The sequence below is a fragment of the Phoca vitulina genome, unplaced genomic scaffold (genome assembly GCF_004348235.1).
Source record: "Phoca vitulina isolate PV1807 unplaced genomic scaffold, GSC_HSeal_1.0 scaffold26, whole genome shotgun sequence".
Lineage (NCBI taxonomy): Eukaryota > Metazoa > Chordata > Mammalia > Carnivora > Phocidae > Phoca > Phoca vitulina.
The window spans coordinates 5,739,947-5,757,911 of record NW_022589729.1 but is presented as its reverse complement, the minus strand read 5'-3'; the positions used below and the strand labels follow the sequence as shown (position 1 = coordinate 5,757,911).

General features: G+C 41.8%; 1 protein-coding gene across 3 annotated transcripts in view; it reads left to right on the top strand.

Annotated features, from left to right (window-relative positions):
• MARK1 (microtubule affinity regulating kinase 1) overlaps positions 1-17,965 on the top strand; it is a 69,019-nt gene that overhangs the window by 46,317 nt on the left and 4,737 nt on the right. Inside the window, exons 12-18 of one of the 3 annotated variants that reach the window (XM_032422492.1) lie at positions 806-959; positions 1,262-1,455; positions 8,188-8,288; positions 9,587-9,751; positions 10,743-10,994; positions 16,420-16,431; positions 17,063-17,107. In XM_032422492.1, the coding sequence (XP_032278383.1) occupies positions 806-959; positions 1,262-1,455; positions 8,188-8,288; positions 9,587-9,751; positions 10,743-10,994; positions 16,420-16,431; positions 17,063-17,107 (923 nt within the window). The remainder of the gene's footprint in view (positions 1-805; positions 960-1,261; positions 1,456-8,187; positions 8,289-9,586; positions 9,752-10,742; positions 10,995-16,419; positions 16,432-17,062; positions 17,108-17,965) is intronic. The other 2 variants (XM_032422493.1, XM_032422494.1) reach the window with 2 other exon arrangements.

Below are 17,965 nucleotides of genomic sequence, written 5' to 3'. Positions count from 1 at the left end.
GAGAAGCTTGCCAGCAACAAACATCTTCTGTGTTTCGAGGAGAGGGATAGTGAACCCCCAATTTACCATGCTTGTCTAAATAGATGCAGTTTCTTAATCAGAGCCAATAAACCACATTTTGCTCTGTAAATATGGTAGAAAGAAAAGGTGTGTGCGGAGTTACAATTTTAGATTTTATCCTGAGTTTGAATCCCAGAGATGTCCCTTGATTCTCTTAACTGCGGTCCTTCCATCTGTGAAGTCGAGGTTAATAAACAGCTGCATTGCTGTCACGACTGAACAAAGTAACACATAGGAAGAGCTTCCTTAGCAGGGGGGCCGGTTATATAATAACCATTCAGTAATTGGTAGCTGTTGCTTGGTGTTTTGACTAAACTAAGGCTCCACAGCCATCTGTGCGAGATCGCAGAAGAGCGCATGCACTCATGGAAGCACACAGCCGGTTCCCTCCCTCCCTGGCCGCCGGCTTGCGGTTCTGTATCCGAACTTTTTTTTTTTCTTCAGTTCTGATTACTCTTTATATGGCTTGGAATAGATTAGAACATCAATCAATAGTGCATATTGTTTGCATAAACATTTTTATTTTAAAGTCTCTGTGCAGGGGTGCCTGGCTGGCTCAGTCAGTTAAGCACCGGCCTTCTGCTCAGGTCATGATGCCAAGGTCCTGGGACTGGGCTCCCTGCTCAGCGGGGAGTCTGCTTCTCCCTTTCTCTCTGCCCCTCCCCCCTACTCGTGCTCGCTCTCACTCACTGCCTCTCTCTCAAATAAATAAATGAAATCTTTGTGCGCTATCTTCTTCTTATAGTTTGAAGGCGGTGAATCGTTGTCCAGCGGAAGCTTGTGTCAGAGGTCACGGCCCAGCAGTGACCTGAACAACAGCAGCCTTCAGTCCCCTGCTCACTTGAAGGTCCAGCGGAGCATCTCCGCAAACCAGAAGCAGCGGCGTTTCAGTGACCATGGTGGGGGCAAAGTCAAATAAGTGAAAGACAGACCAGTCCTACTCAAACTCGTATTTACTGAGCATTATACATTCATGTCTTCATGTGCTTGTGTCATCTGTTATCACAGATCTATATTATTGCATGATTAATATTAAATCCCCTTTTCAGGGACTAACCTAATTTTTGTAATCAAACAGTTTAATGTTAGTTCCGAGTATAAAATACGCAAATAAAGATATTTTTAATTTAGAGTTTTTGTTCGTCAGGAGAAACTGTGTCAGTTGATTTTCACCTAATTATGCTCTTTAATTTTATTATAGCTGGTCCATCCATTCCCCCTACCATATCATATACCAAAAGGCCTCAGGCTAACAGCGTGGAAAGTGAGCAGAAAGAGGAGTGGGACAAAGACCTAGCTCGTAAACTTGGCAGCACAACGGTTGGATCAAAAAGTGAGATGACTGCAAGCCCTCTTGTGGGGCCAGAAAGGAAAAAATCTTCAACTATTCCAAGTGTGAGTAAATATTCCAGTATCTCACAGTTTGTTGTTGTTATTTGTTTTCAGATTTTTTTTGTACAATCTTTGGAAAACTTTATCCTTTTCCAAAAACACGTTTCAAAATTTTAAAGTGAGTCATACATTTAAATAACATGCAAAGGAGGCCAAGCTTCTCATGATTACGTTTTAAGAACAAAAATATAAAATATGAATTCTTAAAATAACACTTACCTCAAAGTAAGATTTAAAAACCTCACTATAAAAATGGTACATTAAACTTTCCTGCCTCATTTTTCCTGTTTCTAATATTTACTTAAAACTATATTGGTGCACTTAATTTTATATTTACAGGTAAGCGGTTCAATGAAGGCAGACTCCATTAATGATTAATTTATAAAGTGAGCTCACATTATTCACTTAAAACAGCAAATTTGTAGGGGCGCCTAGGTGGTTCAGTCGGTTGAGCATCCCGACTCTTGATTTCAGCTCAGATCATGATCCCAGAGTCCCGGGATCGAGCCCCACATCGGGCTCCCTGCTCAGTGGGGAGTCTGCTTCTCCCTCTCCCTCTGCTTCTGCCCCTTCTCCTGCTCGTGCACACGCTCTCTCTCTCTAAAATTATAAATAAATCTTAAACACAAAAACAAAAAAAACCCAGCAAATTGTAGAAATTACATAATCGGAGCTAGAAGGTAGATTGAAGCCTTCTCTTGTAAGACAGCAGGAAAGAATAAAGAGAAAATATAAAAGAAAAGACTAAAATATACTAAGGATAGAAGTAGAATTGGAAACATCTAGATCATAGAAGTTTAGAAGGGAAAGGGCACAGAGTGAAGGGGAAGAAATATTTGAAGAAATAATAACAAGGAAAGAAGAAAAAACTTCGTATTAGAAAGATTCAGAGGGGCATGTGGATGGCTCAGTTGGTAAGCATCAAGTCTTGATTTCGGCTCAGGTCATGGTCTTAGGGTCGTGAGATTGAGCCCCGCGTCAGACTCTGCACTCAGCAGGGAGTCTGCTTGAGATTCTGTCTCTCTCTGCCCCTACCCGCCCCCACTCACTCACTCTTTCAAATAAATAAATAAATAAATAAGTAAATAAGTAAGTAAGTAAGTAAGTAAGACTCAGAAAGCCAGAAGGAAAACCTACTTCTGCTCTCATTAAAGTGGAACATATACACACCAAAAACAAAGTGAAAACTTTTAGAAAATGTCCAGGATGAGACAGCAGATGACCTGAACAGGAACAAAATTCAAACTGACCTCAAATTTCTCAACAGTAGCGTGGAGTAAGGGAGATAAGTGGAACAGTATTTTTTAAGTACTAAAAGAAAATCACATTGAACCCAGAATTTTATATCTCGCCTAATTGTCATTTAAATGTGAAGGTATGATAAGCATACTCTTAGGCATAAAATATGTCCAGTCTTGTTACATAGGGACCCATTTGTTACCACTGTATGGTTTGAGGAGCACTGCACTCTTACAGGAAGAGAAATGGATCTGGAGTAGTGCCATAAAATATATGGAGTTGAAAGTGATCAGATAACTTATTCAGGTATGTATATGATAGCATACACAAAAAAAGAACAATAATGAAAATTCAGAACCAATGTTCTGGACACTATCCAGGAAGTAGGGATGGGGTGGAGGTTAAAGGAAGAAGAGCCCATGCTTTGTTCAGCAGAAGATGGGAGGATCTGGGTAAGTTTAAAAACTCACCAGTGCTAAGCAAACATGAGTTCAGGGACTTAAGGGCTAACAACGTAAGAATAAAAATAGAATTTATAACTTTTAAACCAACAGAAGAAAAAAAATGGATTGAGCCTATGGAAAGTAGGAAAAGAGAAGAGAAGGAAAAAAATACCAGAAGGCCTAACACAACCTTAACTGCAAGTGATTTAAACTCCCGAGCACCCACTGTTTTATGTAGTTCATTGAAACCATTATCTTTTTAAAATATGTGATTTGATTGTCGCCTCCGAGACTCCGAAATGGGTGTGCATACCCATTTTCAGAACTGGTAAGTATAACCCCTTTACCTGCCAACTGATCTGTTTGGAAATGATTTAACTGTCATAGAGTCTAAGACATCATTTGGGAAAGTAATTTTCCTAGGCAGGCCATCATTTTCCTTTATCTAAACATCAGCTAGAGGACAGTTTCTGGAGCATGATCACCCTACAAAACAGAAAGAATTTGGTCCCCTATTATCTGCCACTTGCTGTGGCAAGCTGTCCTTCATCTCAGGCTGATCTTATTTTCCAGGGATATACTCAGCTGCCTGTTTCCACACCTGTTTTTATGTGGTGCTCTTGTCTGAAGGTCCCCCCCCAAAATTATGAAAATGTCATTTCTACAGATCATTTCAGGCCCCATCTCCTGAGTCGAGCCTCCTGTGACTGAAGGCTCCAGATCTCATCAGTCTTTCTGATTGTTGTATTACGTCATGTAGCTCTTAGTTGTACGCTGTCTTGTATCATTCACTGTTGCTTCCCCACGTAAACCTTATCTCCCCTTATCTATAATCTCCTCTTGTAGTTGACACGCAGCTTCCTCAGAATTACTAGTGCTGAGGCACTTACTGGCTATTCCGAGCATATTTATTAATTTAAAGAAGGCATAAAAACTAAGACATTGGTTTAAATTCCAGTTAATCATGCCACACGTTTTTTATTTTTTAAGGAAAAAAAAAAAAAAAAACATAAGCCAGAAGATTCTGGTAGAGAAATTTTGTTCTGAGCCACTTAGTGTTAAATTTATCTTAATTTTCTATATTAATTTTGACAGTGTGAGAAACCAAAATAATATATCTTGTTTATGTTTAATTTTAACAGTCCGGAAGTGTCTCAAGTAGGGTGCTTGGGTGGCTCAGTTGGTTAAGCGACTGCCTTCAGCTCAGGTCATGATCCCGGAATCCTGGGATCGAGTCCCACATCGGGCTCCCAGCTCAGCGGGGAGCCTGCTTCTCCCTCTGACCCTCTTCCCTCTCATGCTGTTTCTGTCTCTCGCTCTCAAATAAATAAAAAAATAAAATCTTTAAATTAAAAAAAAAGTGTTTCAAGTAAAATTAATTGTTTACCCTTTCTCCTCCCTTACCTTCTATTCTCAACTTCCAGTATAATTAGTGTTATCATTTGGGATGAATTACCTTATAGAGTCTCCTTTTTAAAGAAAACATAAATGAATATATATGTACATACAGGGTTTATCTTTTTATAAAAATGAGATCATACTATACCTGTTACATTGTAATTTTTCTAACTTAAAATACTGTTTTGTCCTTTTACATCAGAACTCTTAGATCTACTACAGTCTTAAGACCTGCACATTATTTCATTTGTATTAATAGACACGTGTCATAATTTTTCAACTGTTTGTCGGGGTATTCAGAGTTTTCAGCTTTTCAGAATATTCATTCTTGTACACTTAGGTTATTATTGTATTTCTGTGAAATACATTCTCAGAAGTTTGGTTTCTGGGTGACATGTTTAACCTCAGGTGGCTCATCCCACTCCTCAGTTTGTTGTAGCACATGGTACCCACGCGTGTGTAAGCCTCCATCCTCACTCCCATCCCCCCTCCAGAGCCCCAGTGCTAATGTGTGCTAATGGACGCTCCTGGCTATGTGTGTATCCTTGGAATATGCACATTTAAATTTTTAATAAATACTGCCAGGGTAATTTTAATGGTTAGAATAATTAGAGAGTAATTATATCTCTACAAGCTCATCAACCACTGGATATTATCGATCTTTAAAAATCTTTGCCTGAGGGGCAAAAAACAAAAAAGTATATCCTTTTGTTTTTAATTTGCATTTCCCAGACTACGGGTGACATTGATGGTGTGGCCTGCAGAGCATAAAATGACAGTCAAATGACATCTCACAGAAAAAGTTTGCTGACCCCAAACTACAAAAGCCAAATAGACAGCTTTAATCCCTTTTCTTTGAGGTAATGTCCAGAAGGAAGGAACTTGAGCATTTATAATCCAGGCTCTGTCATATTATAAAATATTATTTGAAAAAATAAACATTTTACCAGTGACTCCATTATTTGTCTATAAGTGAAGTACAATAGAAAATATGTAGTCCACTCAAATGACATGACATGGCTTTTCACTTTTTTTTTTTAAGTTTTTATTTAAATCCCAGTTAGTTTTCATACAGTGTAGTGTACCGTTAGTTTTGGGTGTACAATAGAGTGATTCAGCACTTCCACGTGACAGCTGGTGCTCATCACAAGTGCCCCCCTTAATCCCCATCACCTATTTAACCCATCCCCCCCACCCACCTCCCCTCTGATGGCTTTTTACTTTCTGATGGAAGAATAAACAATACCCTTAAGATGCATAGATAATTTAGTAGGTGATATAGTTTAATAGTGTTTTTAATGTTTATAAAATCAGGAGCTTTTTTAAACCAATAGTAAAAGCTCTTATAAGTATGATTCTCTTGACAGTATGACTTAACGTGAGTCTACCATATGACTTTAGGGTGATATTGACAGTGGGGGGAGTTCTGAGGCTAAGTAGTTAAATAGATACAATGGTTGGTGAAATTTGTTGGTGATCGGAGTCATCTGTTTTATTGTTCTCACCCCACAACATTACAGACTCTAAATGATGGAAGTGTTTCTATTTGTGAGAGACCTTAGGAGTCTTTCTGTAGTAATATGCAGGAAGAACGAACTTAGTATTTTTCCCTTTAAGAAATTCCCCTCCAGAAATTTTGCATGTAGCAGTTAATGGTAAGCTTTTGGCTAGCCTAGAAACTCAGAAGCCAAATGGTGAGTTTTGAAGATGCAAATATGTTATGCTATTCTTTCATCAAAAAGACAATAAAACTTGTAAATTTGTTTTTCAGTATTATTTATCACATATATAAATAATACAAAATATAAAATTTTGCATCCTGTAAAAAATACTGTCAGTCATCTTTTTTAAGAAAACAAGGGGAAGGAGATACTGCTTTCAGGGAGACTCAGAAAGGCTGAGAATGCTATAATGATTATAATATAAAACATTTTCATAAAAATTATAGTGTAATTATATAAAATGCAAGCACTTTAGTATGAAATAGGCCCAGAGAAGTTGTCTACACAGGCTTGGTTTCTTGGAAAATATAGAAAAATGTGTATATCCACTTTAGGGAAGTTGCCAAGCTGAGAGTTCAGGGGTCTGCAAGGGTGGTTTTAGATCTAGTCCCCAAATCCTAAACAGAGCCTCACTGAAGGTCAATTCTAAAAATTAATTTTATAGATGCATGTCTGTCACATAGGATCAGTGAGACTGTATTTCTGTAACTTTTGCCTGATCGTATCCTCAGTTTCCCTGGGGGGCTGCTCCACCTGAGTATCACTGGCATCCAGGGGACAAGGGAAGGGAGGTGGCGCGTGAGGACGGCAAACCCAGAAGGCATAGTCTTGAAGGAGAAACTGGTCACACCCGTCACACTTTGAGAAGCAAAGTGGTGTTACTGCAAATGGCCAGAAAGAATTGACCAGGAATTTGTTCACGGTTAGATTACTTATATGACAGTTTAGCCAAAACGATGAAATTATCAAAAGTTAAAGGTTCTTTAAGAACTTAATGCAAGCTAGTTTCATAATGGATCTCTCCATAATGAAACCAGCTTCTTTGCCTTCACTTAACGTGGACAGTGTCTTACCTAAAAAATGTTCTTAGTAATCTTATTCTCTTCTGCTACCATACTTTTATAGTTTTTAATTTGTGTTTTTTATGTAAATCGTGACAAAATTCCTTCCACCCAGGAACCTGTGCCGTTGAAAAGTTTGAAATCTGCACTTAAACAGTTTTGTTTATATGAGGCTTTTTTGCTCCTCCAAACTTAGTTGAGACATATATCTATTAACTTTCTAGCTCTTATGTTTAAACAAAGTTTAAGTTAGTTATGTATTTTAGAGAACAGTGAAAGCCAGATTAGCCAAAAATAAAGAATTTTTTTTCTATTGGAGTAAGGATTAAACAGAAGAGCATGTATCCCTTTGGAAGTCATTCCTGCATAGTTTAGTACTCGTAACTAGTCCAGACTTTGGCGGGCACAACAGCAGAGGTTACAGATCAGTGGCTGTGTGTGTGATGAGGCGATGCCGTCCCTCTTTGCTTATTCTCTTTGCTCCGGAGCTGCTCAGACTTGGCTTGCCTCCTGGCTAAGACCTGCGATGCGGGGATATCCTGAGGCCCTGCACACCCCTCTGTTGGTGGCCACAGCAGGGCCTGCCTCTGACCCAGGAGACTTCGTCTCCTTAACATTACCATGGGCCCTGGGGGTTCCCTGAGCAGGTGAAGAATGGCAGCCTGCAGGCCTGCAGGGCCACCACCGTCACCACCACAGCTTGCTGGTCTGTGATCACATTTCTTGTGGAGTTGCCTCTCGCTCCTGGTCCCATAGAGCTGCCGGTACCACTCCCCTGCCCTTCTGCCTACGCCAGCTTGCAGAGGAGGGAATAAAAACCCGGCTTTCTCGTTGCTTCCAAACAACGGCTCACTGCGGCTGCAGGACAACAAGCTAAAACTGTCATGAGCTTGTCATGCTTTGCCTGTCACTCCTGCCGTCTAACTGAGAGACGGACATGTGAGATGGAGCTTGTTCGTGTAAGGTCTGATAAATGAAAATTCTACCATGGATTTATTTTTTTTTCAAAGTCCTTTGAGGCTTAAATTCATTTCTTTGACTTTCCACAACTACAGCCGGAATTTTAAGATGGGTTTTTTTTCCTCCTTAAAGAGCAATGTATATCCTGGAGGCAGCATGGCAAGAAGGAACACGTATGTGTGCGAGAGGACCGCAGATCGGTACGTGGCGTTGCAGAATGGCAAAGACAGCAGGTGAGTGTCACCGCGCCACGTGGCGCCCGCTTCCTTGGCGTCGTGCGTTACTGCTCTGGCTAGAACACCTGTAGCCGATGGGTCAAGAGCAAAGGGACTGCTAGAGGGTACAGTTGCAACCAACCATTCTTACTAGGGCATCTCCCCTTCTGCACCAGAATGGAAGGATGGGAGCATGCTTTGGGAAAACAGGAGGTAAATCCCTTAACCCGAGAACTGCTGCGTAAGACCTCATAGTAAATATTTCCCTGTAACAAACAAAGCAGATTATACCTTCCTAATCTGATCTTCTTAATTTGAGTCTTATTATATACCTGCTGCTTCCTTTTTATCTTTTACTTTACTTTTTTTAGTTAGCCTTCACTTCTTACCCTTACCCCTCCCATCAAGCCATTATTGTATCCAAACCATGAAGGTTTTATTTTCCTTCGTCTAAAGAAATGTGGCCGTCTTAACTGATCATTGAGAACCATGGAATTCTCAACATGTTTTATTTTAAATAATGACAAATCATTTTGTTTTTATTATTTAAAAAATTTAGCTTCTTTTCATCGTGAGTTCTAAGGGCTCTTCATCAATATAGTACAAAAGGGCAGGGAGCCTGTTCTCATAAAATTCTGTTCTTAGCTCCATCCCTCGTCATGTCAGTGGACCAGACAGACTGTGCTTAACATTTGTTCCCTCCCAAATAATGGACACGCAAAGTAAGTGTTATTATAAGGCGTATGGAGGTAAATGTATCTTCCTCGGACATAAGATCCTTTAGGCTAGAAAAAGACTTGGGTATTGATTTCTGACTTTATTACTTTTCCTGTACCAACTCCTGATCTGCAGCTCCTTTAACCTATGACAGTTAACCGATTGATTAATAATACGAGCTGGAAGTGTTTTGATGATGTTTCCAGAGACAGTATCTTTGTCGTAATTATGCATTCTTATTGTATAAGGACAATAAACCACAGCAACACATTACACCAAACTTTGTCTTTTGGAAAGTGAAAAAGGTCTCCGATCGTAAAAGTAATTTCATACCTTCTCAGATTCACATTTATAGAGCAAGCGTGTGCGGGATCTTTTCCGTGGAAGGTGGTGGTAAATTCACTCTGTACATTTTTTGGCAAGAATATTGGTTTGTTAGTCACTAATAATGCCACTAATGTTAATTTCTCTTAAGTGTCTCAGTCATGAAAGGTGTAGTCAATTTAGATTTTAAAAATCTATTTCTTAAATTTTAGTAAACTGCAATTTCTCTTCTCTTTTACATTTCTATGGTCTTCTCAACTGTTTTCTGTCGAAAGCCTTATGGAGATGTCCGCAAGTAGCATATCTTCTGCAGGCTCTGCTGTGGCTTCTGCTGTCCCCTCAGCACGACCCCGCCACCAGAAGTCCATGTCCACTTCTGGCCATCCTATTAAAGTTACACTGCCAACCATTAAAGACGGCTCTGAAGCTTACCGGCCCGGGTAACGTGCTGGGTGCATTTCATTTAAGAACATAGCACCATGTAAAAATACATGATAAGCACCATCACATCGAGAGCTTTCTGAGAAGATTCAGTGTCTGTAGCAGAGGGAAAAGTTGAATTGTAACATAAACACACCACACCCTGTTTTCAAAAATGTTGCCTATGATTTAAATCATTTTCTAAAGGAATTTTCTGTAAGGATTTTGTTTTAAATCCATCCATAAAGGATTGCTGCCCAATTTGTCATTCAGGTAAATTGAATTTTTTATGGTGTAAAAACAAAAGTACATGAGACTGGGAATGGAGACCTTTGGGTAACCCTGGCTACTGCCAGTTACTTTTTTTTTTTTTTTTTTTTTTTAATGAAATTGGCCTTTTCGTTTCTCTATCAGGGAAACAGATGATCTTGAAGAACCCTTTTAGGTTTACAGTGATATGCCCATTTTTCCAGTATTTGTCTATGTTAGGATTTCTCAAATTCAGAAGCATCTTTAGTGAAAGGTTTATTACTCACATCAGTGGTGTCGCGGAGTATCGTGCTGCCCCTGAGGCCTGCGTTGTAAATACGCGGTGGTTCCATTCAGGTGCTTTTTGATGAGTAACAACATTCATGTTCCACGTTGCTGAATGGCTTAAAGTAAGAGAATAGTAAAAAATATATGTGTAGCACCCCCAGTTTGGCATTCCTGATTCCGAAGAGTGTTTGTATCCCTGTTTCAATAACTTCTTACTCTTTAATAACTGTATTTCTGTAAAAGGCATTTAGTTCCGAACTGAAATGCTAATATCCCTCTCCATACAGTGATCCCCTAAATAACAGTTACCCGCATGCATCTCTAATGGGAGCAGGTAAAATAGGGCCTAGGAAAGGTAGCCATGGCATTTGGTAGTTTTTATTTTTTGTTTTGTCTTGCTCTGGTAGTTTTTAGAATGAGTGGAAGCTTTCTCTGTCATTCTTCTCAATAATGTTTCTTGATTTGTCCCAACAGCGCAGCGCAGAGGGCGCCTGCTGCCTCCCCATCTGCTCACAGTATTAGCGCCTCCACTCCGGACCGCACCCGCTTCCCCCGGGGCAGCTCCAGCCGCAGCACCTTCCACGGCGAGCAGCTCCGGGAGCGCCGCAGCGCCGCTTACAACGGGCCGCCCGCCTCTCCTTCCCACGAAGCGGGCGCGTTCGCACACGCCAGGAGGGGAACGTCAACCGGTATAATAAGCAAAATAACATCCAAATTCGTTCGCAGGTCAGTACCAATGAGCCGTGGTGTTTTGTTTCCTCTAGGAATTACGAAGGAGACTTGGTGTTTTTTCTTTCACCTTTGGGGTGATTTTCCAAAATGGTTTCAAGGCATTTTACAGAAGTTTGAAGAAGAAAATCAAGGAAGACATAAAGTATTTTTCCCTAAGAGAGAGAAAAAAATGGGCAAGATAAGAATTGTTAAATTCTGTAAAATAGAGTGGAAAGAGGAAAACTTGACATAAAAAATGTGTGTTTTAACAAACAGATTATCCCCTACCCAAAAGCCTTGATTTTTAAAAAAAGGAAATAGTGACTTTCCATTTATCCTTGAAATAATATTTTTTTAGGAATACTTCTAAACTGTTCACTAATAATATATAGTTTACCCTTTTTTTTTCCTTTCTCGTGAAAAGCCTCTGTATTGGAATCACATAGATTACTTATGTAATTTAACATCATAGAAGCTTAACATCAAAACACAGCAAACACAAAATGAATACAAGTATAGTTAACTTCTAATCAAATAGAATTGTGCTCTTTTCTCAAAAGTAAGCTTAAACATTGATGATAGAAGTTGCTGAACACAACGCAGGTAGATATCCATTTGATCTATTATCAGGTCCTCCTAAAAGCCTGCAAAATCCTCTACGTGCAAAGCCCTGTGCTAGGTGCCAAGCAGGACGCAAAGATGAATAAGACCGCATCTGTGCGCTCCAGACCGTCAAGTCCTGAAAGGGGCACACGTGTACGCAGCCGACCGTGGTAGAAAGCACAATGCGTGCTGCAGAGACAGCATGCGGGGGAGGCCAGAGGAAGGCACAGCTGTCCACGGGGTGGGGGGAGCGGCTAAAGCTCCATAGCATAGAGTTGTTTGAGCAGGTAAGAAATTATAAGGAGGAAATTATTACACATGCTTTAAAAAATATTAATTAAATAATTGCCCAGCTTATTAGTGTTCCTAGGATTTCAAAGAGTGGATGCAGAAAAGAGAAGAAGCAGCTCTAGTCTCTTGCCTTTTATTGGAGCTATTCATGGACCAGTTTACCCAGGATCACCCAGAACTTAAAACTTTACTCAAGTGCAACATCAGTTTCTAACCCTATCAACCGTGATGTTGTACCATTTGGGCAGCGACCATGCAGCATATGGCACCTGGAGAGAGAAAGAGCCGGAAGCTCACAGCAGAGTCCCCATGACAGGTAGTGCTCTCTGACCATCTGCAGGGTCCTGGTTAGATCAGCAGTAGTTTTTGCTGGGTGGAATTTGGCTGACTATTCAAAGCCCTTTTGATAGGCCAGGATTAATTAATCATGGTGAAGCCAGGATTAATTTTGAAGTGAAGGAAAATGGTTTTGAGTTTAAAAGCTTGATTACTAATTGTACATTAAGCAGCATATAACATATTTCTCTTTACTTTGCAATGAAAATGTAGATTCTAGAGGGAGCATAGTCAAGAGCCCTGGACAAGAGGTCAGGACAGAATGTCAGAGGAGAACGTGGCGTGGAGAAGGTCTGTTGGGAGCCTGGGATGGAGGATGGCCATAGGGCCATGTAACAAATCTGTGAGGACCCACTGCTTGCTGGGCGCTGTCCTGGTCCGTCGATCCGGCCGTGAGGGAGACGGATGGAGCCCCCTTCCTAGGAGCATGTCCTGTGCAGCACGGCACACCGTTGAAACATTTTGCTCACTTGGCTTTTGGTCTTCCTCCTACCTCTCAAACTAACAGTTCCATCTCAGGCCATTTTGCTGGTTCTTTTCAGGTTCCCTTCCCCCCCCCAACTCCCACCCCTAAGTGTCAGACTGCCCCAGGGCTTGAGCTTTGGCTCGAACTTTCTCTTCTCTGGCTGTCCTCACTCTCTTGCTGATCTCATTCAGACCGATGACCTTACATTCATCTTACTTTAACAACTCCCAGACGTATGTCTTTAGCCCAGATCTTGCCTCTGAACTAGAGACTCACACAGCCAGTTGTCTACTCAGCCTCTCCACGCGGCTGTGTCGTAGACTTCCGGACAGACCGTGTCCAAAATCCAGCTCCCCACTGCCCCCCCCAAGACACCAGTCCTCCCTCATTGTTCACCGCATTAGGTAATGGCGACACCTTCCTTCTAGTTCTCAGACCACGAGCCAGGCCTGCTGGCCTGTGGCATTGGTTCTGCCTTCCCAGCATCTCCCGGACGTAGCTTCTTCTGTCACCCCCACCGCAGCCTCTGTCACCAAACCCACTGCTCGTCTTCCACCTGCTAACGGGTCTCCTCACTTCTGCCCTTGTCCTCTTCTGTGCTCGGCAGTGTCTGTCCGTGCTTGAAAGCCTTCTGCTTGCTTTTATCCCACTCAGGATACAATTCGAAGCCTGCACAATGGCCTCTGCGGCCCCACGTGGTTTGGCCGCACATTTCTGCTCTGACCTCATCTTCTCCCCCTGCCCCTCGCCGGTCGCACGCGGGCCACACGGGGCAGCTGAGTGTCCTCGCGCACACTGGGCCTGCCGTGCAGGGCTTTGTGTTTGCAGTTCCTTCCCCCACTCCCGCACGACTGACTTCTTCTGCACCTCCTTTGTGTCTTTGTGGGAGTGTCCCTTCCTCCGTCCCCTGTGTGAGATCACAGCCTCTCCAGCACGCCCTCTCCCTGCTTTGTTTTTCTCCATAGCACCTAACACTCCCTGAAAGAACCGCCCCCCCCCCCCGCTTTACCTGTTGGTTCTCTGCTAAATCTTCTGCTGAATATTGAGTGTCTGCAATGACACGTATGACATTCAGACATTTATGGAATGAATGGTTGAATAGTGCAGAAGACATATTTTAAAAGCAAACACATAAGGTTATAATAAATCCTGGTAAGTGCTCTGAAGGGAGCAGGCCCTGAGATAGAAAGTACTCTGGGGGTTAAGGGAGTTCTGAGCTGGCCTCTGAGGGGAGCCAACATGAACATTTCTAAAGTTCCACGATGCCTTTATTAACTTCTGAACAATGTCATTTCATAGAGAGTTTTGGGGGCAGAAGAAGGCAGGGAGGAGCTTGCCATCCTTTGTCAGCAGTTTGGTAGGATTTTTTTAATGTCTTTTAATTTTTAACATAATTCTGGGTTTGGTTAGAGAAGAGAAACAATTCGCAGTTCTCCTCTGAGGTCACCTGTCACCACGTGGACAGCTTTGGCTTTACAGGTGTGTGTGTGTGCTCACTGCCACGCACACAGTCTTCCCTTACGTAGCATCGTGTGGCTGGAGAGGGGGTTGTGTAGGATACCACAAACGCCCCAATGCAGGAAGACAAGCAAAGCGCTGGTTTCCGTACCAGGAATGAACCTGCTAAGTTCTTAGCAGCCGACAGACGGGAAGTGCAGGGGGTCTTCCTGTATGTTCGGCATATTGAACTTTCGGGAGGGTTGGAGGCTTGGAGAGAACTGGGAGAATTTCTTGATGTTCAAGAGCTATTCCAGCCTTATTATTTATTCTTCTCACCTCAGTTCCCAGATTGTCCATCCTTCCCACTGGTCTCTTCTTAAGCCCATCCTGGGTTCAAGCCCTGCCTTTCTGTCTGTCCCCTTTGCCTTCCTCACTGCACTGTGCCTCCCACCTGAAGAAATGGAACCCCCACACTGGCACCCAGGATGCTCTGGGGCAGGTGCCCCAACAGCCCATCAACTTCAGAACCAACTGAGTTGATGTGCCACTAAATGCTTAAAAAGAGGAAAAGATAGGATGTTATAGGGAAAAAAGTAAAAGAATTTGGGTTGTTAAACTTTAAGAAGGGAAGGATAAAGAATAATTTGGAGTTAATCATTCATGTACTGGAAAACCATTATTACAAAGAGGAAGCCAGTTAGTAAGTTCTCCTTGGCCAGTAGAAAGGCTGTATGCTGAAATGACACGTGAGAGAGCTGTTTTCTGGTCTTAGGAAAGAACTTTCCAATTAGGAAAGTGATTTACACTAGAGTTCTCTATCAAGGGAGGGTGTAGACATACTATTTCAAAAGCCTTTAAAAAAAATAAAAGCCTTTTAAATAGCATGGAGAACCATTTGCTTTGGATGGTTCTATAGAACTACCGTACCAACTGGAGATTGTCTCAGACCTTAGGATTTTTTAAACATAGCTCGCTCTTTTTAGGGGATAACCAGATTAGTTCACTTCAGTATATATTGCTGTGCATAAGATATGTGGCCGTTTTTTGTTTTGTTTTGTTTTACAAGATTTTATTTATTTGACAGACAGAGAGAGACACAGCAAGAGAGGGAACACAAGCAGGGGGAGTGGGAGAGGGAGAAGCAGGCCTCCCGCGGAGCAGGGAGCCCGATGCGGGGCTCGATCCCAGGACCCTGGGATCATGACCAGAGCTGAAAGCAGACGCTTAACGCCTGAGCCACCCAGGCGCCCCATGGTTTTGATTTTTAAGTGTTGAGTGTTGGGGAGCCCTGCCAGCCTGCATGTGCTGTGACAGCCAGCGGGCTCTCTCTCCCCAGCTGCCTCCCTTTGTGCTGCTGGACTATTTGAAACCAGTGGCAGGCAGCAGACGTTCTTCAAGTCGCTGCTTCTGTGGGCGTCCGGGAGGGCAGGAACGGGGCGTGGGAACGACGTGGCGAGTCAGTGGCTATTTCAACAGCGAGAGCAGAAGTAGAGCTTAGGGAGCGTTTAGTTCCTAATGCTTAAAGGGTCTGCTAACAGCAACTTAGACGGCAAAACAGAAATGGGACAGAGAAGCCCTGGGAGACGCACGCCCCTTTCTGTTGAAGCAGCAGCCTTACCGGCCTTCCTTCCCACGGACGGGCTGCTCTCCGGGACATCGGCAGAGCCGCACAGGCCTCACGGTGTACGTGTCCGTGTCTTATTTATGGCCGCGTGCTGTCATATAGATAGGTTCGTGTAGGTAACACTGAATTACTACACTTGCCCATGAAAATGCCATATAAGAATTAAGAAACCCCCATTTGAATGTGAGAATACATATTATTTGTCCTTTTTGATTCAGAGAGGAAAAGGGTTTTTACACAACATGTTTGTCCCGAAAGGCCTCTAGTTAAAGACCCTAAGATGCAGAAGGCATTCATATTTCTAACCTCCAGTCAAGTTGTAGAGCTCAGTGTATGGATGTGTTCCATTAATTTGGGGAATGAGGAGAGTGGCCCTGATTTTATTCCCATTGCATTCACTTTACATAAATAACATGAATGTTTCTGGAATGGTTAGAACATTAAGAAAACATTAACTTCAGCGTTTGAGTTGGTTATTTTTTCCCAGCGATTTAATAGTATTTTGCTCTCACATGCCATTTCTTAATGCATTTAAACTGGTTTATAACTTGATGCTCTATGTCAATATTTAATTACATTTGAAAAATGACGAAGTAGTTAAGATTTTGGTAGACTTAAAAAATATTAATGACGTTCAACAGAAGGACAATTAGTAGAGTTTTCCTGGTTTTATTTCACAGGTGGATGTCCAGGTAAGATCAATGTTTCTGCTTAAGATTGATTTCATGTTTTTAGACTCACCTGCTTGGATAGCTTGTTGGTGTGCTGTAACATTTTATCATGTGCATGAATCGTTAGTGTTACATCTGAAGTTAATTGCTTATTTAAAAATTGGTTTTTAGAAAAATTATTTTTAGAAACACTTGTATATGTTGAACTTTATTTCTAACGACAAGGTTAACTTATGTATTTTCTAAATTGAGCGACTACTAGAATTACATTTAATAACAAATACGAAGTTGGATCTTGCTGCTGAAAATTATTAAATAGTTTTAACTGTAGATTGAACTAAACTCAATCAAAAGATAAATTCTGACTTTGAAATTATGACTGGGAATTGGAAGATCCTGTTTTAAAAAAAAAAAATCCTAAACCGTCAACCTAGCATCTCCTCTCTGACAAGACCCAGTAGACGCTCAATAAAATGACAGTTAAGCTGGTTACAATGAAAACGTGCAAAGCAGTGTCAGACTGACTAGTAACAGAAAAGTGTCGTGTTAGAAGTTTGCTTAACACGTTAACTTTAACATCATTTTAGATGTAGGTTTTCTTGGTATACTTTTCACTCTTATCATTAAATCTCAACCTCCACTTTGTTTTGAGGGATCCAAGTGAAGGCGAAGCGAGTGGCCGCACAGACCCCTCAAGGTGAGGAGCCACTATGAACACTTCGCCACTAGGGCCCCCGTGTGTGCAAACGTGCCCTCCAAAGACGTGCAGGACCTAATAAATCTGAATAGAGCTAAAAACTAGACAGTATGTGTATTTTACGTTTTTATATCGGGATGGGTTTTCTTAATGTTGCCGAGCGCTTAATGAAGTGTGAGTTAATTAACTTGAAGTTTGTGTTTTCTAAACATTATTTTGACTGGTATGCTTCGTAGAGAAGCAGCCTTCCTGTCCTATAAAATACATCCTAGCAGAAGAATTAATGGATTAAAATGTACTGATCCTTTTCTCACTAAAAGGATGTAACTGGAATTAGGTAACACTGAACACGGAGGTGACCAAATATGTAGGAAGGTTTGATATTAGGAATATATTTTGGGTGAGTGTTCAGTGGTGGACGACATTTTAAGACTCTCGCCCTGCCTTACTTGATGGTTCTTGGCATGCAGTGGTGGTTGTGTATTCTTCCTGACGGCGGATCTCCAACACAAGCCCAGTCAGAATCAGGTGGGCCCCCCCCCCAGGGTTCGTGGTTGGGGTGGGGGTGGCTGCGTGAGGTGCTGATGCTGCTGGTCAGGGGACCACATCAGTGACATGTTAGTGCTTGTGTTCATGTTAACAAACGGGAAGTTGAAGAAAGGAAGGCATTACATTATTTGGAATGTATACCAGCATGAAAAGATCCCGTATGAATCACAGAACCTGGGCAAGCAGCTCCTCAGTAGGACAGATGCTCCAGCTTCATTCAGGAACGATTTTTGACCCGCTGAGCACAAGCCCCAATTTAATTTCTACCTCTTAAAATTAATTAAAATATAAAACATAATGAGCTTTGCA